This window comes from Metarhizium brunneum, chromosome 2 (assembly GCF_013426205.1).
Source record: "Metarhizium brunneum chromosome 2, complete sequence".
Taxonomy (NCBI): domain Eukaryota; kingdom Fungi; phylum Ascomycota; class Sordariomycetes; order Hypocreales; family Clavicipitaceae; genus Metarhizium; species Metarhizium brunneum.
The window spans coordinates 706,779-729,116 of NC_089423.1; the positions used below are offsets into that span (position 1 = coordinate 706,779).

At 51.6% G+C, this 22,338-nt stretch overlaps 4 protein-coding genes across 4 annotated transcripts; 2 read left to right on the forward strand and 2 right to left on the reverse strand.

The window, feature by feature from the left end:
- Positions 1–734: 734 nt before the first annotated feature.
- Positions 735–4,987, reverse strand: G6M90_00g031970 (uncharacterized protein; the record flags this gene model as incomplete). Its single annotated transcript, XM_014687646.1, has 2 exons — positions 735–2,682; positions 2,817–4,987. 2 exons carry the CDS (start codon positions 4,985–4,987, stop codon positions 735–737), a joined length of 4,119 nt encoding a protein of 1,372 aa, XP_014543132.1.
- Positions 4,988–8,262: 3,275 nt separating this feature from the next.
- Positions 8,263–9,159, forward strand: SAT3_0 (Short-chain dehydrogenase/reductase SAT3; the record flags this gene model as incomplete). Its single annotated transcript, XM_014687647.1, has 1 exon — positions 8,263–9,159. One exon carries the CDS (start codon positions 8,263–8,265, stop codon positions 9,157–9,159), a length of 897 nt encoding a protein of 298 aa, XP_014543133.1.
- Positions 9,160–11,234: 2,075 nt separating this feature from the next.
- Positions 11,235–14,351, reverse strand: G6M90_00g031990 (uncharacterized protein; the record flags this gene model as incomplete). Its single annotated transcript, XM_014687648.1, has 1 exon — positions 11,235–14,351. One exon carries the CDS (start codon positions 14,349–14,351, stop codon positions 11,235–11,237), a length of 3,117 nt encoding a protein of 1,038 aa, XP_014543134.1.
- An 848-nt stretch (positions 14,352–15,199) lies between these two features.
- cdc11 (Septation initiation network scaffold protein cdc11) lies at positions 15,200–20,602 on the forward strand (the record flags this gene model as incomplete). The annotated part of the gene is made up of 1 exon (XM_014687649.1): positions 15,200–20,602. The coding sequence occupies one exon, from the start codon at positions 15,200–15,202 to the stop codon at positions 20,600–20,602; it is 5,403 nt and encodes a 1,800-aa protein (XP_014543135.1).
- Positions 20,603–22,338: the final 1,736 nt, after the last annotated feature.

The window sequence follows — 22,338 nt, forward strand, 5'->3', positions numbered from 1 at the left end:
TTCCTTGGCTCCACACGAGCTGCGCACTCGGCCGTATCCCTTCATCCGCGGCACTGCGGGCGTCATATATAGAAGTCTAGTGATAGTTTTCTCTAACATATTCTATTGCCATGTCATGTCATGCCATGCCTGATTTGATATCCCGTGCCCCTCCAATTTCCCCTACCCCCGAAAAGCATGCCTGCAATAATAAATAGGAGAGGTCATTCAGTTCCACATCAGACAAACACCAACTATAAACATTCAATACATGATTTGTTTTTGCATTCTCGATCCCGTAAGCTCCCCGAATACAAAACGCCACACAAGCAACCAAAAACACCGATCCGTTCCCCGACTCATCGTTCCAGACGCGCACTCGCACACAAACAAAAGCCAAACTCATAAACGAGACTCGTATCAACATGGCCGAGCCATGCCAACAAAGTGGTACGCCAAACTCGATGCAGGGTATGTAACGTGGTATAAATAAGCCTTGTCGCAAGCGCAGGTCGGCCATGTTCCGATTTATACATTCTGAAGCAGGGGACATGATTAAAGAGAAGGGAACTAAAAGTTAGTGTGAAGGAAAAGAAAAAAAATTTCCGCAAGAGACACATAACGCTACAGAGGCCGAATGTCAAAAGACGTGACAGCATGGCAAGCCCAGCTGTCTGAACGAGAAAGAGTAGGGTATCTGAACAATAGAACATCTCATCACTGTGAGAAAAAGAAACAGGTAAAACTTGTGCACATCAAAGACTGAGTGAACCCGAGTCCAAATCGTCTTCAAAATCAAGCTGCAAATCGTCCATCGGACCAGACAGCCATTGACTTTTTCCACGGCCACTGCGAGGCCCCAAGTCCAGTTCTGCTCGAATATCCGCTTGTATTTGCAAAAAGTACTGTCGAAGGCTCCTCAGCCCCTTCAAGAAGCCCGAATCCGGCTCATTTGGATGCCGTGGGGGACAGGCCTTGTCCCGTATATCATCCATGGGCGTTAGGCTGTTGGCAAAGTCGGCCATCTTGAAGTCGATTTCTCGGAGATTTCTCCGTCGTCGGCGGGTGGTTTCTTCGGTATCTGTTGCGACATCCGTTGCTGAGTCGTACATTGTTTCGTAGCCTCCCTCCTCAGACGTGTCGCCGTCATAAAACATGAGCAGGCTGGCGGCGTAAAATCGGTAACCCCTCAGGCCATGAATGATTTGCTCGAGTTGAGCAAGCTTCTTCAAAATGACGGGAATATGGCGGAGGACACTATGTAAGTCGACACCATTGTAGAGGAACTTCTGCAGGGCATTTTGAAACTCTGGCCCGGCCTTCACCTTCCTGCCAAAGTACTTGTCTTGGAATTCATACGACTGTGTCCTAGCATTCCAGACTTGAAGGCCACAAATACGCACACCCAGCTCCGCAGAGGTAGTTGTGCGGCACTTCTCCTGTTGCGACTTTTGCTTCTTTGGAGTTGCATCTACGCCATATTGGCGCGTGCCCATTTTGAGGTCCATCATACACGGTCGCTTCATACCAGCAGTCAAATCTTCCATCAAGAGAAAATATTCTACACGATTTCCACGAGTTTTGGCTTCCTTCGGGTTGATGGGTCGGGGAATTTTCTTGAATTCATCTGTGGGACTTGGAAGAGCAGACGGTAATGTAGACGGTACTGCAGAGTGAGTCAAATCCAGCGGTGAAATGAGGGCGGGACCGTGAACTGGTGCGTCGTCGTACGCGGCTTGATGCCCAGTGACGTTGGCCTCGGCATCTTTTGCAGACTTTTCGGCGGCTAGCCGCTCGTTGTGGGTTTTATACTCTGCGTCGTCAGCTTCCTCGAAGTACTTGAGATCGCCCCGGGATTCCCGGACATCTTCTGGTCGCCGTCTAAGCCCGCCTGCTGAGTACCTCCGTCTCCTCCTACCTGTGGTGAGGGTTGCTTTTAAAATCTCGGGTTCTGGGGCACTAGTTCCAGTAAGGTCCTTGGTAGGAGCACCCACATCCTCTGATTGTCCAGGAAGAGATGCAGTTTCGGCACCAAGGTCGCTCTGGGTATGTCCATTGTGATGGATATGCGGCGAGGGTGGCTGAACCTTGATGGGAGGTCTTTGTTCGAGCTCAATCTGCTTATCGGACGCAGCAAGATTTGGGTCAGAAGTTGTGGGTCTGAGAAGCCGCTGCATCGTAGGTCGGGGTATTGCACGCTGGTGTGGGCGGCGGTGTTTTTGGACTTCAACAGGCTCTTTTAAAAACGCGTCATTGAAGACCTCGTTCCGAAGGCGTTTGTTTATTGTTGTTGCGCCCCAGCTGTTGGGTCGTTCTTCCAAGTGCGGCCGAGGCGTCTGAGGCTTGGATATACTTTGATATATCTTCGCAGACGAGGTACTGCGACGTCGAAAAAACTCTGGTGGCGGGGTGGGCTGCAGTAGATTTCTTGGCAAAATATGCTTGTTGTCGTCGAATGTGACTGTAGGAATCTGCAAAGCGGTATTTGCTAGCGACTGGCTGACAATTCTCGTGGGCGCTGGATCAGTCAATTCGTTTCCGGGCACGTCGGTAGCCAGATGATCAGTCCCATTCAGCATCTTTTCTGCGTCATTATTATCATCTAGAGCCTTCTTGCGTCCGGCCAAGGATGCTTCATCTTTTCTGACTGTGCTTTTCCGTCGCGGTTGCTTCTGAAACGTCACATTCAAAACACCTATATATCTGAGCCGAGCATGTTAGCAGATATACCATCAGAGCTACAGCTGGGCAGCTTTCGAATACCAAGCCACTTGGCCGTGCCTCAACAACTTGCCCATGTGCAATAAAACGCTCGTGCAAGCTTACTCCACACTTACCGAGGAAGAAATGGAAGCAGATCACGATGATACCGCTCAATTGTTTCGTAAAATTCATTTTCCCTATTGTTGAGCTGCTTACATACTGCTCTGCGGGAAAAGCGCCAAATCGTTGTATGACCACCCACTTGATGCTTGTAAGGGATTAGCTCAATGGCTTCGAGTGGCTGGCGAGGGTGGTGTTGGTGGTGATGGACATGATCATCGTAATGTGTCACAGTGGGTTGGGGCTTTGGCGCTTTCTGGCTCTTCAAAATAGGTTCGACTACATTGGCAGCCTCGGTGGGCTTTTCCGGAAGCTCATGGCCAGGCGAAGCATGACTGTCACGATGTTCGGAACGGGAATTGTCAGTGGCGGCGATTGTCTCCCCCTTGCCATGCACTTCTGGTTCTGGTTCAGGTTCATCAGCCTTCACGAGCCACGGATGAGCACTACTGCGTGAAATGGATCTTGGTCGTTGTACTTGGGCTGATCCAGACAGATCTGGGGCAGCGGTCCGGGTATCTTGTATCTCCTGGTGGGGCAGAAAGACGGCTGACGAGATTTTCTCCTCGCCAGACTCATCAGCATCCTCAGCATCAGCATCGACATCGGCATCGTGGCCAATACCATTATGTTTATCGCGGGCTTTGGAGCCGGCACCGGCTATACCGCTGCTAGACGGGCGTTTCCCCTCCTGTTGGTCATCAGCTGACCTCCGTTGCCCCTCTACAACGTCGGGTTGTGAAGCCGGAGTCGGCCCCACTTCCTTAGGTGGCGATATCGGCTTAGATTTGGCCTCATGACCCTCTGGTCGCAATCTCGAGCGGAGTGTCTCAGAAATCTTTTCAACCTGGGCGACGGCATCGGTAGACTCTAGATTGAAGTAGTCGTCGGAAACCCAACTGGAACCACTGCGCATGCTCTGGGATGTAGATGGTTCTTCGATGCGATGGCCAGGCGGGGTCACCGTGGCTATTGTTGAGTCATCCTGAATGCCTTCCTCCGAGGTTGGCGATAATTTATCGCGAGGTGTCGTCTTGGTATCCCTCCGTCTCGGCTTGTCCTCAGGTGGAAGGCCTTCTTTGAAAAATCGTAGACTGTAACTCGCTTTGCGACTTCGGGCGTTGGGCTCGACTCCAGCCATAGCCTCGGCAACTGACTGTTCAACCAAGCCATCCTCCTCGTCACCGCCACCTGAACCAATAGACCAGATCTTTCCGGTTTTCTCAGGGCTGACTGTCACCTTACTTTCCAGAGATGATCGATGCGACAAGCGGGAATCGACATCCAAAGTTGAGTTATTGAGTGCTTTGGTGGGAGGCAACCGGAGTGGGTCATTGGACAAGTAAGACGGCCTAGTCGGTGTCGAGGCCTCTTCGGGACTTGCAGAAAGGGAGAAGGCTCGAGATTTGAGTATATCGGTAGTCGAACGGTCGAGGTCGAGAGAGGTAGAGGCACGGCCCCTGGCTCTATCGAGGAAATCTCGGTGCTCCATGAGCATCTCTCTGGCTTGGGACAGATTGGAAGGGTTGAACTGGCGTGGGATAGAGGTAGAGTCTCGGGTTGGTATCGCAACAGAGGCTACCGGGACCATGACCGGTGTGGCCATGGCTGAGGAGGACAGGGAAGGATCGCGACCTACGGAGGCTTGGTGCTCTCCATGCTTCGTAGGCGTTGGGCGACCTGCGGTGTGGCTATGCGAGGTGGTAGATTCCGTTTCGCGATCGGGAGGAGGAAGATGGCCGTTTAACTGAAATCTAGATGACCGGCCACTGCTAGCACTGCTACTGCCGCTGTTGTCGTGAGTGGAGGGGATATTATTACTCGGAGTGTTGTTATTGCTGCTCTGCTTCTGACCTTGAGGGATACCACGAGCAGATGCCAGGGCTTGTGTCAAGAGTGAAGGGCCAGGCTGCCTTGGGCCATGCTGGCTGGGGCGGCGAGACTTTATATCGTCCTTGAATGAGGCTTGGTCCGCATCCCTGGAGCGGATGGGCTGTGTACGGGAGGAAGACTGGATGACCTGAGAAAAGACCGGGGGCTGGCCGGACACCTCATCCGCACTGCTCGACGCTGGTACCAGCACAGTCGAAGCTGCATCTGGAACAGCGCCGACGGCGGGTTGAGCCTCTTGACCTAGGGGTGCAGGGGGTATGGCATTTTCGGGCTGGGAACTCGGGCTGGACATGAGGAAAACATTGGGCGCGGCAGGGCAGCAGCGTGGGAGGATCGATTCGCGGCAAATGCAGGACTTGTGTCGAGGGTGTGATGTTGAGCGGCGAGGGTGGAGGAAGGAAAAATAAGACACCAGCGGACGGTGTTTGCGAAGGTTGACTTGGCTTGGCTTAACTTGGCTTGGCTTGGCTTGGCTCCATGTCGGCCGTTGCCTAGAGTACAGGGTACGGCGGCATGTAGCAGACACCGACGGTGGACCTGAGTACTTAAGTACCAAGGAGTACCTGGCCTCAGTACCGCCAGTTTCAGAGGACTGCAACCCTGACAGAGCGGAGAGGGAAGGAGCGAGCAGTGGACTGGCAGCATTGAATGGCCAGCTGGCGCAACTGAGTGCCTGCCAAAGGCCATGCAACCAGACAGTCTGCTTTTCGCTCTTGCAATTGAGCCAGGCCACCACGACCCGTCCAGATGTCAACATCAACATTCAAGATTTGACTTTCGGAAGACCACCCTTGAAACCACCACAGCCGCGCCGCTCAGGAGCCCATGTCTCGCAGCCAACTACGGAACTTATCTATCCAAATACTCCGTATCGCACGGGGGTGTGTGCTCCATAAGTGCATCTATTCGGTCGAGCTGTCTAATTACGTTTGACAAGAAGTACGGAGTATGAAAGTATGAAACCCCTTCTTCGCAGCATGGAGGATACCAACCTTTTCTGCATTCGGACCAAGGCTACGGAGTGATATGCCCTCGCTCGTCGACAGCCTCTCGCGCTGGAACTGGTTGTTCTTCGCAAACACCAACTTCCCTCTCTGTCAACTGCCTGCCGAGGTGGCACCCAAGCACCGCGCCTAGAGTGAGTTGCGAGTGGGAACACAACATGCGGCCACAAGGGCTGATCGCGGGGTTTCAGTGGCTCTCATGCAGCACCAGCAAGCAGCAAGGTCCCGGTTGACGTCTGAGCTTCCAAGGCTCCGTGGTTGGACCCGGATGATGCTTTCATTAGTACTATTGTCAAGTCAAAGCTAAGGCGAATCTAAGAACCCAAGAACCCGCCGGGTATTGCAGTACATATGTACCGAGTATTGCGTACTTCCCACGCCGCCCCGGCTTGATAGACGTCGGAGATGCGAAAGAAGCGACGAACCAGGTAGCAAACACCACGAGCACGGGAATACGCGTGTGGGAGGAGGGCCCAGCCTAGCATCGATGGAAACAGGGGTCTGACAGATAGTGTCCATGACATGCAAGCCGACGGCTTCCCAATCGCTATGCTGGTGGACTTGTGGCAATGCCGGCTCGCTGATTTGCTTGCAGATTACCACGCTTGGGGGTGTGTTGTTATCTTTTCGCATAGCCCAGGTTTCGCGACACAGCCTATCCCATGCACCGCCATAATCGTCGGCCAGTCAAGCCAATCACCAAATCTGCTCTCCTGTACTCCGTACTCCGTGCTCTGTGCCCGGTAGAGCAACATCCGTGCCTACTACTCTGGCTCCAGAAGACGTCTCCACGCCTCCACGTGGGCTCACAAGGTGCCGAATGGAGCACGCTCACCGAAAGCCAATGACGGCATCAGGTTTGCTCACCGACAACTGTCCATAGGCAAAATGATTTTCTTAATACTTGCGACTTGCTGTCCCAATCGTGGTCGTCAGTCTGATGCAATTGGCTGGACGCTGCACCGATGCAGTGTGGCTGGTGGTTCATGTGGATGAAATGGACGAATCAACCAAATCTCATTGGGCGGCATCTGATATTTCTTGCGCAAGTGCTCAGCTTCCAGTAGTAGCACGTCCCGGATGAGATTTGCTCGCACAGGGCAGGGCAAGGCAGGGCAAGGCCATGGATGGTATTGCAGGACAGATATCGTTCCTGATGTTGATCAAGAGAAACCGTCGGAGCTCGGCAGCTACCCGTGGCGTCGGTACCACAATGCATCAGGCTTGACGCACCTTGATAAGTTCATTCTGCAACACCCGCGCATCCAAGGTCCGAGGTCTCGCTTCACTGCGTTTCAACATCCCTAATAAGTCCTCGCTTGTCAGGCCATAGCTGGAGCCTGGCAGCATGCTTAAAAAAAGGGCCGCATAACTACGGAGTACCTAGGTAGGTAGTCTCCACGAGGTGACCTCGAGGTACTCCGGATAAAGAAGTTTCGGTAGAGATGATCATCTTGACTGTGGAAACCTACGTCAATAAAGACAATGTGGTGGATTTTTTAATTTTTTTTAATTTTTTTTTTATTTGTTTAATTAGTGAGTCATCCGGCCACCCAAGCTGGTCGTAGTTATTGTGCCTCGAAAAGGTAAAAATGCCTCGTAGTCGCCAATGGCCATCAATCATAAAACAGCGCATAGTGGCAATGAATCCAACTTGTCTTGCAGGTTGACCATCAACCAAACCCACTTTTGCGTCCAGTCGCAGTACCAAAGGGAGGGAAAGGTGACTCAGACTTCAAACTTTTGTCACTCAACGGTCATGGGCAATAATGTGTCGAGGGCCGAGCCCATGGTGGGGAATGTTAGAGTTGGTAGTACGAATCGCCTCGCCGCATGTCTAAGAAGATATTCTGACATGTCGAAATGGCAGCAAAGGTGTGGAACGAAGTAATTTATGCATCGCAGATTCTGACCGTCGAGTCGCCCATACATTGAGCGCTCGGCGTCTCTCCGCGGTTGCTCCTTCCTTCCATGCGCTGCCTCGACGAGACTTGGGTAATGCGCTCTGCCCGTGCCTGACCCGACACAACCTGTGCCCTCAAATCTTGTCGACGGTCGAATCCAAAAATCCTTTGCGGGTTGATCGAGGCCATTGTCTCTTGTGAATTCGCACGTAGCGGGTTTCACGCTGTGAAGATCTCCTCCCTCTGTGCCTCGATATTGTTGCTATGTGCCGAGAGGATTACTCTCCGTTCGCTCTCCGTTCCGAACTTCCGACATTCCCATATGCCCAATCCTGTCGCCTCGCTGCCTTCCCACGACAAATGCTCACGATATTACAGCACGCTAAATCAATACTTGTTCCCCGCATTTGATCGGCGGAGATATCACGAAGGCATAGGTAGCAACTGCGCCGTACTACCTTGTTTCAGTAAGCTAGTACTCCGTATTTGTAATCAACAAAGAGTGACGCACAACGTGTCACGAATGCCCTTGCTAAGAATTCGGCCTAGCTATTCGCTTCGGAAAGTTTTTTGGTCTTGAAAAACTCTTTGGCTGATGCTTCACTTGCACTGAAGTCGACAGAGATAACTCGACACTGCTACAAAAAGGGCTCGCAAAAATGTCATCATCATCATCATCATCACCCTACAATGCAGCTTCACTTTTTGGGGTCAAAGAGCTTGTTGCTGTCGTCACTGGCGGCGGTTCTGGCCTTGGTGCCATTACCACGCATGCATTGGTAGCCAATGGCGCCAAGGCAGTGTACATACTTGGTCGACGGGAAGAGGCCCTGCTCACAACCAAGAAGAATGCATCCAATCCGGACGTGGTTCACACCATTGTTTGCGACGTCACTTCCAAAGACAGTCTTGCTGCCGCAGCGAACCTGGTACGCGAGGAAACTGGCTATATCAATGTGCTCTATGCCAACAGTGGCGTGATCAAGGCGGCCACGGCACCTCATGACGCCAGCGACGACATCAAGAGCCTACAACAGAAGTTATGGAAGCCAGACATGGAGGATTTCACCACCACATTGCATGTGAACGTCACTGGCGCATTCTACACAGCCATTGCCTTTCTTGACCTACTGGACGAGGGAAACAAGCGAGCCATCGTGGCAGCAAAGTCTCAGATTATTCTGATCTCATCCATTGCCAGTTTCTCGCGCACGCCCCTCGCTGGCTTTTCCTACAGCGCAAGCAAAGCAGCCATTACTCAGCTAACCAAGCAGCTGTCATCCACATTGGCGCAGTATAAAATCCGAGTCAATGCGATTGCTCCAGGCTTCTTCCCTAGTGAGATGACCCAGGACATGCCATACATGAAAACCGAAAAGGACCCAAGGGAGGAGGGAGCCCTGCATTCAAGCGTGGTGCCACTAGAGAGAGTCGGATCTGAGGAGGATTTTGCCGGTGTCGCATTATTCTTGGCCAGCAAGGCAGGGGGCTACGTTGATGGAGCCATCATTCTTGCTGACGGCGGCAGAATAAGCTTGCTTCCCAGTAGCTATTAATATTGAGCGTCATGTCGTTTCGAAATTCAGACAGATTTATTCCGTGCCGGGTACATCTTTGCAAAGATATCTCGAGAGCGATGAAACCTGGGTTTCTCACCATGGTTTTTTGACAACTCCCCTTGCCATGCGACCACATGCATCTGCCGGTTGGCTATTACGGCCCAGACACGTCACCAGGACATTTCTCTTCCTACATATGTGCCAAAAGAAGGAGAGCTTGTGCTCTCTTGTCTCACCGAGTCTTAAATCTCACGACTCGCCGCCGGCCCCATTCCTCCAAGGGGCCGCTTAGACTGCAACTAACTAAACCATCCCTGTCCCAAGCACCGGAAGACGTCCCCGAAATTTGGATCAATCTGTCAAAAAAGGAGAAGAAACCCAATTTTAGCAGTCCACGAGGGCGCACGACGAGCTGTCAATCCGCCATGGAAGGGATCCAAGCTTCCATGACCAAACCCAAACCGAGTGAGGCGTGGGGATAACATGGACAGAGGACGAGTCAAACCCTCGCCAGCCTCTGTCACAGTCCCCCATGTGAAGGCATACATAAGAGAAAGGGGGAATGGTTGTATATGTCACATCATTCCGCCCATAATATGATATGGAGAGCAACACGTGGTTGTAGGTTGATCGATTCCAGGCAATTACACCCCACGTTGCGGCACTGACGTCCATCATTGGATATCCAACGTTTCAGAGTGTTTATTCTGGGCCGGATGCAGCCGTTTGGCCACTCACTGGCTGACAACTGTTACCGCACAAAGAGTACATACAATTTTCGACTTGTGCCCTGGCCTCGGCCCGTGCTTTTAATGCATTTGTAAAAATCTGTGCCTGGTGTTGTCTTTGTGGCGTTTACGAATCGACGTGTCTTGCATGGCATCCCGGGCGGCTCCAGTACTGGAGAACACCGTGCAAGGGTATCTTTGACCGCTTGGGAGCTTGAGAAGGAGCAGCTACTTGACGCATTACCATGGACACTGTCGATTCAAGTTCTCTCGAATCACCTGGCCGAATGGTTACATCTTTGACTGTTCACTTGGCATTGGTAGACTAATCCACGTTGGCGAGAAACCGCAAATTTGTACTACCCTGGAGCCAAGCGCAACTTGGCAATCGCGAAAGGTGCCCTTTGTCAAAGAGATAGACCGAACCGTATTCTCTCTTTGATGGACTGCTTGGCTCATAGAATACATTCACTAAGGTGGCCATGAACCCGACGCCTAGATTCGTAGTATCGGTAACGCTTGAGTAGAAACCACGCCCAACATACTACACCAAGTTTCCAAATGCCAACTTTCAGTTCACGCAGTGACACCACGGAAAAAAAAACAGAAGGAACACGTATAACAAGGTGCACATATTTTTTTACATCGGACACAATTATTAGTACACAACACACGAACTAGGTAACCCTCACCCGGATCATAGGTCAGACAAGCCATGCAGTGACATGACTCTCACGGACTTATTTACATCGGCAAATATATGCCCACCGGTAAGGTTTACCAGAGAAGGTTTCAGTGCTTGCACTCTATCACCCGATATTGCACAACGCAAGTTCCCATCAACCTCGCTCAAGAAACATGCCTGACCGGGGGGAGCAGCGAAGCACCCTCCATCCGGCTATGTGTCGAACAAGCTTCTCAATCCTTCGGCCTTTTCGAACCGCGCGATAAATGCCACTAAAATTGAAGAATCAAAGCATCAACAACGATTAGGCGGGCATACGCAATGGGAGTAGCAACGATGTACATAAAATGTACGGTGCGCAAGAGCTTTAGAAGCCGGGAATATGGCCTTGACGTCAAAGTGAGCAGTTGAGTGCAATACGGAGCACAATCGACAGATATGCCATTTTGCAGAGATAAACGTATAAATACGACTATCCATATTAAACATTAGGGTATACTGTGATTGTGTTACAGACAGATATGAACAGTCGTTGACAATATGCGCTAAAATCACATGTTGTAATCGTGGTATAGCAAACTCTAGACTTTACAAACGCCAATCCCGCCAAACGCCAAAAATCCCATCCGCAATGTCCATGGCTGATAATCTCCTATCCCTCACGTCTCAATGCTAGATGTCTGCCCACCTGACGCTCCCTTTCGTGCTTGGTCCAGCTCCGCATCAATGTTCCAGGGGTCCCAAAAATCTCCCATCTCCCGAACCATGTCTTCAACAACATCCATCGGCTCTTCTGATGCTCGACTGCATGCACGCGGTTCAGTATGCTCCGCACTTTCTCTATCCTTGGACACTAGTCCCGCGGTATTGTTGTCAGCTGTCATGAAAGTTTCAGCCATGGCGAACGGGCCAGGACTCTGTAGTTGCTGCGATTCTGTGGGGATGAGAGTCTGTGACCGTCCGTCTCTGCGGTTTGCTACAGCCTCAAAGTGCTTTGCGAACTTGGTGTCGTGGGCTTGCCGGAAATCGCCGCTAAGGTTCTCCGGTGGCGGCGAGGTCTGTCTCTTTGGCATATGACGGGCTATGCGAGCATCTTCTCGTGATGGTGTTCCCTCGAACTCTTCAAGCGATGCCGCCCATGAGACACGCAGACCTGGGCGTTTCTGGCTCCATTGACTTTTCACAGATGACGGGAGAGATCCTTGGGTACTTCTGAATACCTGTCCAGACGCAGATAGTGACACACCTTCCCCTCGGTTCCGATCCGGCGATGGGGACATAAACGATGAGAAAGACTTGACGCAAAATTGGGGTTCGGGGGTCCTTGGTCGGGGCAATGATGGCTTGGCGAACGGGATTTGCTCGATATTTTCGTTGATCGGACTCGATGATGACTGATCTAATGATGCGGCATTGGATGATGGATTCTGCATCCACGGGTTTTGGATATTAGTAGATGGGGAAACGGCTGCAGTATTCTCGGCCTCGTTACTGGATGGCTTCGCCCCAGAGATGTTTAGTGATAGAATGCCCAATGGTGACCTAGACAATATGGCATGATCCGTATTGACCCATGGGCTCTGCTGGGACTCAGGAACGCGCTGATCATCTGCCTCTGAGTCCTTCAGCCGCCTGTCGCTGTGGCTATATGAGACTGTCTGTTGGATTTGAACCGGCTTATGTAACTGGTCAAAGTCACCTATGAGCTCATTACGACGCGGGCTTGGTAATTCTTCTTTATGCGTCTGGCTGGGTTGAGAATCTGCCTCTTCGACTTGATCTGCAGACTCATTCGCGACCGCACACTTCTTGCTGAAAGTTGCTGAAGGAGATGACGAAGGTGAAAGAGCTAGTCGTGTCAGTTTGTTCCACGGACTAGAAGGAACAAATCGATTGAGGATGGTCTTGAAGATGAATTCAGATGCGTCTTCTTTGACACGCTCAGCTTGGCGAGGAGTTGTAGGAGTTTCATGTTTGACGGATTCTGAATCACTTTGCGTGTGGTAGTCCCTGGTGGAAGTTGTAGAGAATTCGCTTTCCATGGAAGCAGTCTTTTCATCATGAACTGCAATGTCGTCTGATGTAGAAGCGTGGCTTGTGTCTTGTGAACGGTTTGGTTCAATGTTACGTATCGAAAAGGTTTTTTGGGTTGCAGCACATGAGTTTCCTGAATCATCTCCCGAATCCATGTCTGAGAGGTTGTCCTCCTGTTTTACGTCAGCGCCACCTTGATGGGCTACAACTTCACCCACTGATTCCATTTTCATGACCCAGTTACCATGTGATTGTGCAACCGGAATATCGGTCTCCTTTACAGGCGAATCATCTGGGTTTCTATTGTTATCGGGTCCTGTAGAATTCCGAGTCGAATCCGGAACAGTGCATTCCGCTACGCCTTGCGGCTCCGATTTAATGCCAGGAAGATTGTCCATTTCGATGTCTGAATCGGCCCTCTGAGCGATAGGTTCCGAGTTACCGTCCATTTCGGCCTTGCAATTGCTTGGAGGTGACTCAGGTTCATAGCGCTGGTTTTCATGTTGACCATTCGTAGCTTGCGAAGTCGCGTCTTCACAGGTTGTGTTGACTATAATACAGCCATCCTCGACCAGCATTGCTGAGCCATTGTCGTCTTCATCCGCTATGGTTTCGGGTTCAGATTCGGTAACAGAGCGAGATTTGGATATATTTTCAATAGTAGTCTCAATGTCTTGCCCGCTCGCGGCTTCTACTTTGACTCTGGGTTCCTCGCCTGGCGGGTCCTCCTGTGAAGGCGACCTGTTCTTACTCCAGGTATCTAACACTTTCACATGTCGTAGGCGAGATGGGGTAGTTTGAGTTCCAATAGATGACGTAATATAAATTGGCGGTTGACTTCTTTTTGAAGAGGCGGATATGACTGGGCCATTCCGCAGTGACACAGGAGATGAAAGAGTTGCAGCAGCAGTCTTGTTAGGACTAAGTTCATCATCAGATTCTACCAGTACCTTACAACTGGTTCTTCGCATGGCGTTTCGTGGTGATCTGCGCTTGGATGGCGACATAACTGGTGCTGCGTTTTCAAAGCTAGACGACGGCAGATCCGCCATGAGTTCGTCCAACTCATCATCTTCTTGTTCCTGACGAGGGGGCCGTTTTTGCGTCGTGGTAGACTGATGTCTTTTTGCAGACACTTTCTTCAACCATTCGGACCCAGGCGCGCTTCTTTTTCTGATGGATGTTGAAACTTTTGCGTCGTCAGAGACCCAGAAACCATTTTTGTTACTGGCAAAAGGGTCAACCTGCTCCCTCCACGTGTTGACTTTTTCAATCCCATCTGCTGCCAGATATGGATGCTCTTGGGTATACGGAGCCTGCTTAAGGCTCTCGGGACTAGGCAGATGGCAATCGGCAGAACGGGCCGGCAGCGTAGGATCTGGCTTGGGCTTGCGGACCGAGTTCTTGCTTTGCGACGACGCAACTTTTTCGATGGGCCTAGAGGACCCTGTCGAGCTGCGAGCTGTCCCCGAGTGACGGTGGGATATCCATGGGTTGATAAAACCTGAACGTCTGTCAAATGGTCCCCTTAAAGCGGCGGAGAATAGCAAAGGAACAGCACCGTCTAAAAATCGCTGCCCAGCTTCTTCGTACCGGCGTCGTCTCGCAGCTGAATTATCGTAGTCCTCATCTTCTGACCCTTCATACAACACATCTTCTGGTTGGCAGAACGACGCTGAATACACAGTGTCGTCACCCCAAGTCTCCTTTAGCTCAGCCGATATGCCCCTGTCACCTGCCATCTTGTCGATTCTCGGCAGAGGCCAACTCAGGACATGGACAAACCAAGATGGTCTGTAAAAGCTGCATTTGATGTGTTCAATATGCGTATGAATGGTGTTCTTGGTCGGCTAAGCGGTTGACTGCTTAATCACTCAACGATTGTCGAAGCTTGAGACAGGCAGAAAATGACTTGAATAGGCCAGCCTCCTCAGAAGCATTGACGCGAAACGCGTTCACGGATGCACGTGATACCGCGTTAATGAGCGTTGGCCGGGGCTTTATTGTTCATTTTTAATTCCTGGTGAAGCCACTCTGGGTTGAATAAATAAAAAAAATGATTGAGAAAAGGAGAATATTGCTCTGAATAGGTCCGAATTTTTAAATAAAAATGTGCATCGTAAAATTCAGCTGCAAAGCACCATTTACGGCGAACATGAATATCTTGGCCCACGTGATGCAGCTACTCTGGGTTCGGTTGGCACAGCAACGGTCTCCACCCAATCAGCGGGGTTTGACTGTTTACTTGACTTGTCTGCCACAAGCAAACGCGCCACACAAGCCCTCGCGTGTCCAATTGCCTTTGACCAACTTAACTTGTTTTGCCATTTGACGCCGCATATTCATACTTTTGCCTCAGTCGCTCTCTGCTACAAGTGTACCTGGGCTTCCAGCAAGCGAAAGCCTCTTGTACATTAATTTTATATTTGGTCTTAATCGCCTGCATTTCAACCGGCGCATTCATAACAAAACAGCCCATTTCATCTACAACCCCACCTACCACAAACAAGCATTCACGGACATTCAACCACATGGCGCTCCAGTGAATTGACTACAATCCGTTTTCCATCCTCAGATCACTTGCCTTGTCATGGCGCATGCTTGGTTGGACTCCCTGTCGGAGGACTGGGTCTCTCAGCCTGGATCAGATGCATCTGATGGACAGCTCCCACCGCTCCCATCGCCAGACGAAATCGAGACGCCGCAAATAAAACAGTTCCCTAGCCGCATACCGCGCAGAGCCGGCAACAGGTCGTCGTTGCCTTCGGTAGATAGCAATAGTCCCCATGTTCTGAGCGAGCGCAGCGCCAACGACATCAACGTCTCCATCAAGAGATTGCCTTCGAAGCTGTCGCAAGAAGTCAGCGCAGACGTATCGCGATCCATTTCGAACGAGACAGATGGATCTGTTGTTCACAACAGAGTGCCGAGTCAAGGATCCCCAGATAAAAATAGCGAGACTCCAGAATGGAAGCGGCGCTTGGTATATGGTGACGTTGCATATGGCGAACAACGAGACCTCTTTTGCTCAGCTGCAGTTGGTCTTCAAGATATGTTCAAGCCTCCACAAGAAGGCGAAGAGGAGTCGGGACTCGGTGGTGATACATCTCAACATGTCGACATGACGATGCCGTCAAGCCCACCAACATACCCCCAACCTGTTACTGACGAGGACCTTGACGGGTTTCCCGATTTTGACGAGGATGAAGAATACCCCGAGGACGTTACGCCGAGCCCGAGCCCCAGGCGCTTGCAAAAAGAAATAAAGTACAAATTGAACGAAAGTTCGCCAATTCCCGACTCTCGTAAATCGGGCCAGCCTCGAGTCGACGACACGCTGGAGCATCAAACCGAACACGACATATCCCGCGACGAGAGCTGTCTGACTGCCCCCCTTGACAAAGAAGCCGCATCAAGGAAGCCTAGTGGTCAGAGCGACACGCGAAATGAAGATTTCAGCCCGATCTTGATCGGCAAACATAACGGCACAAACGGAAATGTGAATTTTGCCCCGATTGAGGTGCCCGTCGATCAACTCTGGCAAAAGCTGGAGCGACTACGAGTAAATCAATTGCTGCTTGATTCTCAGGCAAACCATCAGGCTGGTATTGATGCGAGTCCCAGACCTCCAGCCAACATGGAAACAACCGAAGATTATATCCAGAACGGAGGCTTCATCAACGTGCGACGTGGAGGAAGGTCCGGCGACGGCTCGTTTTACAACAGGGGTTTAAGCTCAGAACTCGGCGCCGACACATCACAAATGTTTCCAGAGGAGTCTTTACAAGCTAGTACTCCTAAAGAGTTCCCATCAGTGCGGACTCTGGGAACGAATCCATACCCTACGTTTCAGATCACGCAAAGTCCTTCTCTGCCTCGAGCACCCTTCCCGAGTCCTGAAAAGAAGCAGCTTGTACCTGAACAGACTCGACCACCAGCCACCAGCCCCCTGAAATTATTTGGGCCGTACGACACATTTACCAACCAAACCTTGCTTAGGCGTATTAGTCAATTCGAGGAGACATCGGGCAGCCCGTCCCAAAGGTCCACGACGTCCGATGTTATTGACCATCACCCTGAGGATGAAAGTGCGCTATCTGCGTCCACCCTGCAGAGACGAAACATCAGTAAATTTGGTGGGGGCGACTTGGATGGATTTGAATTTCAAGGTGACATATCCGACGAAATCTACGAAGATTCTGACGTAGTGGGCAAAGAAAACGTTGCGCCAAATGAGCCCTCCCTGCCATCATATCCGCTCCGAGGAATTCAAGCACAGGATTCCTCGCCTGATGGCTACTCTGGTCTAGTCATCGAGCGGAAACGCAGCAAAAACGAAACGCCATCTCGTGTAAGAGATGGCGAGACTCCCATATCATCAAATGGAGCATCAGTCACGTCTGGATCACCTAGACGGGATCTCGGGTCAGAGAGCAAGCGGCCGCGAACTTCTCCTTCGAAACACCCGACACCGAAACGAAGGCGAACGCTGCATCGATCAGATATTGCGTTTGGCCGAGAGTCTAAAGAAGAAGCAGCTGATACCACCCATCTACAGATGCATTCGCTCTCGTCGAGTAAAAAGCGCAAAGATGCTCTGCCTGGTAATTTTGAAGTAGCAGATCCCAACATTCTAGCTTCAAGGCCTATGCTGCAGCCACGAAGTCCAACATCTAGCAGGGGTTCATCAGCGTCATATGGCCAAGCCCAGAAGTCACATCTTCGGAACCCTGCCAACGAGCTCCCAACTCCACCAAGTGATGCTCCGACCGAGACGGACCGCAAGCCATCTATACGCACTCAGGACTTTGTGGACCAAGCGGCTCAAATAATGGCTATGATTCGAAACCAAGTGCAGCCAGAGCTGGCGAGCCTTGAAGAGTCTGAGGAGTATATTGAGGCAGAAGATCGACGACCATCATCAGGCGCGGAATCCTACCAAGATTCCACAAGCGAGCCCTTCTCCCGGCCTCCTAGCAGAGAAGGACACCCCATATCTTGGGTACCTCCACGTCAAGATGACCCAGAGTTGGCGAACAGGCTGAAACAATATGAGGAATTCAGTGATATGGGCGATGTCATTTCATCTTCGGTGAGATCTCTGGGTCTTGCGAAGAACGCCATGCCGGCATCACAGGATCCAACGCGACGAATTGATGGAGGAAATCAGTTGCGATCCAATATCATGCCGATTCCCGTGCGGGGTGAAGTAATTAGTGACCTCCCGAATGTGCGAATCACCACCAATCCTCTCGCCAACGCAGAGCAGGGGAGCTCGTCACAAGAGTATCCTTCACATTCATCGAACAGATCTACAAGCCAAACCTACCCATCGGCGTCATCGAGGGGATCCGAGTCTAGGCGCACAATAATGCCAGAGAGCGTATCCCATTTAATTCCTGACAGAGTTGGCAGCATGTGTTTGGACAAAGACAAGAAGGTGTGGATCAAGAGAAAGGAGTCAGTGTCGGTACCGGAATGCGATATTCTACCCTCGGAGGACAGTGAAGAGGATCCGTTCGCCAGTATTCCTGATCTTTCAGTTGACATGACAAGGGAGATGCATAATCTTAGACTTGCTACTGCTGGCAAGGAGCCAGCGATGGACAACCCTGAGGAGCGAAGCTCACCAAGGAGCCCCCCTCGACGAGTGGTGAGCAGAGGATATGTAACCCTGTCACCCAGTCAGCATATGAGTCCTCAGGACGGGGCCTTCACGAACGAAGAAGTTGAAAAAGTCGAGGGTCTTTCCGACTATCGCAAAGGAGATTCTACGACCAAAACCCAAGCTGGCCACCACAGAGGGAGCAATGCTCCATCGTTGACGAAGCGCCGGAACCTTACCATCTCGTTCTCTTCACCCATTGCATCTGTGATACGGGACATATCTCTTGAAGACCTGGATAGTATTGAGGAATCGGACGACCGTGACGAGGCTAACAACGCTGAAGCATCAACTCATCGGTCACCGCACCGATCCTCGTCACAGGTGGAAGCTAAACCGAGGAAAGGCTCTCAGCATGTTCGCGCAAACCCCAGCCAGGCTCCATTGAGACAAGCATCTTTCCGTGGCCCAGCCTTTATCCCTCGTCCTGTATCTCGTATTGACGAGCAAGACGAAGAGAGCACTGTTGAGCTTGCAAATGAAGACCGCCAGCTTAGTGTCATTGGGGAGCAAAGCATGCTGAACCATAAGACGCCGGACGGACGGCGGGCCAGCCTGAGCTTTGTTTTCAGCCAAACACCAGGGAACAGGGCGCTCGCTCTATCCGCCGAAGATAGTGAATTTATCGGACGAAATGTTGGCAAGCTATCGCTAAGCCCCCTCTCCGAGTTCACTCTCAACAATGCCGACCACTCTTTTGGATTTGAAGTCAGCTACGTCATGGGTCCTCGACACATGGCTACAGGGGACGGCTCTAATAAAGTTTTGTCCATGACGATAAGAGAACTGGTGGACCGACTCAGTGAAGCAGAGCCGCATGAATCCTTTTGGGAAGATCTTTCGGAACTTGACCTCCATGACAAGCGTCTTGCCAGCCTTCACATGTTGGACGAATTTTGCGGCAAGTTGGTAACGCTGGATGTGTCGGGAAATAAGCTGAACCACTTGGAGGGCGTGCCTTCAACCATTCGAGAACTTAAGGTGTCTCAAAACTTTTTGACGGAGTTGACATCGTGGGATCATCTGATGAACCTGCAATATGTGGATATTTCTGGCAATGAGGTGACGAGTCTGTCGGCTTTGAAGAACCTGGTCCACCTTCGAAGTATCAAGGCTGATAATAATCAGCTTACAAGTCTGGATGGCTTAGACGCTCACGATGGATTGTTGCATGTGCGGGCCAGGAACAACATGATTGAGGAAGTCGATTTTGCGGCGTCGCGATTTGTACGGCTTGAGGACCTGGATTTGGGCGGCAATCGAATCAGCTCCGTGCAAAACTTGGACATGCTTCCGGCGCTGGCCCGTTTAAAGCTATCCAAGAACAAACTAACGGCTCTTCCCATGGCAGAGTGCATGAAGTCACTGCGACACCTTGATGTCAGTGACAATGAGTTGCTTGTGCTAGACATTGCTTCATTCCCCAGCCTCCATTCAATACACGCGGATAGAAACCACATCAGCCAGGTATGTGGATTTGATCGAACTCGCCGGCTAGACAGTCTATCCCTTCGTGAGCAACGAGGAAAAACTCCACTGGATCTCGGCTTCTTATCCAGTGCATATGAAGTTCGCAAGCTATTTTTGTCAGGCAACTACATGCGAGAATTTGAGCCACGGGTCGACTTTCTCAACATGCAGCTTCTCGAGCTATCCAACTGCGGGCTGCAGCGCCTTCCGGACAAAATGGGCCAGTTGATGCCAAACTTGCGAACGCTGAACATCAACTTCAATGCGCTAAGTGACCTGTCGCCTCTGCAGTTCATCCCTCGACTCAAGAAGCTTCTCGCGGCGGGGAACAGACTGGCCGACTCGACGCGGGTAACACAATTGTTGACAGAGTTCCCCCATTTGACACGGCTTGATGTCCGCGACAACCCGGTGACGCTGGGATTCTACGCTCCGCTGCAAGTTCTGGTACCAACTGACGGCTCAGGCGTGGCGGATCCCTTTGTTCTGCCTGATGCCGACGTCGCTAGGGACGAGATGTTTGCAAGTAGGCTAGACGAGGCTACGAGGCTGCGGAGACGGCTGCACCAAGTCGTTCTCGTAGCGAGCTGTGGACGGTTACGAATGCTGGATGGTCTTGCCGTCCGCCGGCGAGAAGTCCTAGCACGAGATCAGATGCTGCAGACACTGATTAATGACGGACTCGTTCCCGACCCGGAGCGGCCGCAGGTGCAAGAGAAGGAATCGGAGCCTATCGATGCGAATCTAAACGGTCCAGATGCAATTGACGAGGAGACCATGGCAGATGAACAAGCTAGAGCACAGCTTGAGGAGGAAGCCGAAACAGCGTGGCACAATACCATTCACGAAAATCAGTAGCAAAGCAGAGAAGACAGACTATACAGGACATGGCAAGTAAAAGAGAACGTGGAAGGCGAGAAGGAGCATGGCGTTTGGATTGCTTCTGCAAATGCATTTTGTTACTGGGCGCAACATGGCCGGTTGGATTAGGGTAATTTGGGCATTGTGTTTATAGTCTTTGCACATGGTTGGGAAAGTGTATGAGTAGCTGGTATTCAATGATGAGTTATGAGTTATTCAGCGTCGAATCAGGTGATGCGTAAAGATTCCGTGCCATTTATCATGGGGGGTCTGATTGGCCTCAAACTGCATAATGGATGATGATGACATGGATCACGGAGGCTGGGGTGAGCGAAGGTTGATTGGGGGCCCGACAGACTGGTCAGGCAAAGACAGGGCTGAAGATGCTTGTTTGCATGTCTCATTGTGGAGAAGGGAGGCGGCGAGCCTGCATAGCATCGAGAATATCCGTGCATCAGCGACCTGTTCCGGGCCTCTTTTCCCCTTCATGACAAAGGGGGAAGGTCAAAGGGCGCGAGGGTGGTATTTTCGCAAGCTCCTTGGTTTTGTTTTTTTCCCTTCTCTTGGTGCCAGTGTAATCACAGCGCATGCCGGCGCCTGACGATTTGCCCAGGGAGAAAACGGGCGGCGCGGATTCCAGGGGCAGCCGGTAGTTAACACGGTGTTCAGTCGGCCCTTGTTCACGGCTTGTCTCATGTCGTGGCTGGCCTCGTTGGAACGGACGGGGCGCACAGGGGTCGTGACTGTGGCGGGGACGGGCGGCTGGCTGAAGCGTGAGAAAAGAAGAAGAAAGAAAAGAAAATTGCGAATTGTGAAACTTTTGTTGGTCGCGAATGACGAGTAGACTATTTTGGTGGTTTTTGGTGCGCGTGGAAAACGGGTTTGCATGTCGGCCATGGCACACGGAGTAGAGATGGGCGCCCGCGCTGGCTGTCACAATCACGTCACGGGCGCTACGGACGGGCTTTGCAGCAGTCGCGCGCGTGGCCGGCATGCGTACATGTATGCCGGGGGTTGCACTGGGTAGAATGAAATGGCTGAGTCGTGGTGTTGAAGGCGATGGGATGCCAGAGCAGAGCGCTCAAGTGCCGGCCAGCACACGGGACGCTCCTTCCCCAGCATTGGAATACAGAGCATTTGATCGCTCCTTCCCGCGCTTGTCTCGTCGCGCTAGCATGCACCAGACGAAATCTGTGCGAGACTGCATCTCGCACTGCGGCTGCTCTGGTCTTTGGTTCCCCACACGTAGACGCCACTGTCAAGGGAAGGAGTGGCGCCGCCGTCAACTCAAACGGCAGTCGCCATGCAGAAACACGAGCATGACTGACGAGTCCACTTCCACTTCCGCTTCCGCTTCGACTTGCCTCTGACGGACTCCATTCATGCGCTTTATTGCCCGCGACCATCCCTCGAATCCCACGCGCTCCAGCTCTTGCACCCCTTTGCAAACATTTGCTACGCGACCGTCACCATCGTCTTCTTCTTCTCGTTGTTGGTGAATGCCCACATCCGCTACTAAAAGCTGTCACATGGACAGGCTTGCAGCCTCTCAGCCAGTCGTTCTCGCTTCGACCACCACACCTGGCACACAACGCGGTCCTCAACAATAAAGCTCGCATAAGAAAAACAACGACTCAAACGAACAAACCAGTACCGAGGACAGTCCTCTGCCCTCTCGACATGCACCTCTGTCGGGGAGGGACATAGCCACATCTGCTTTGAACAACCACCAC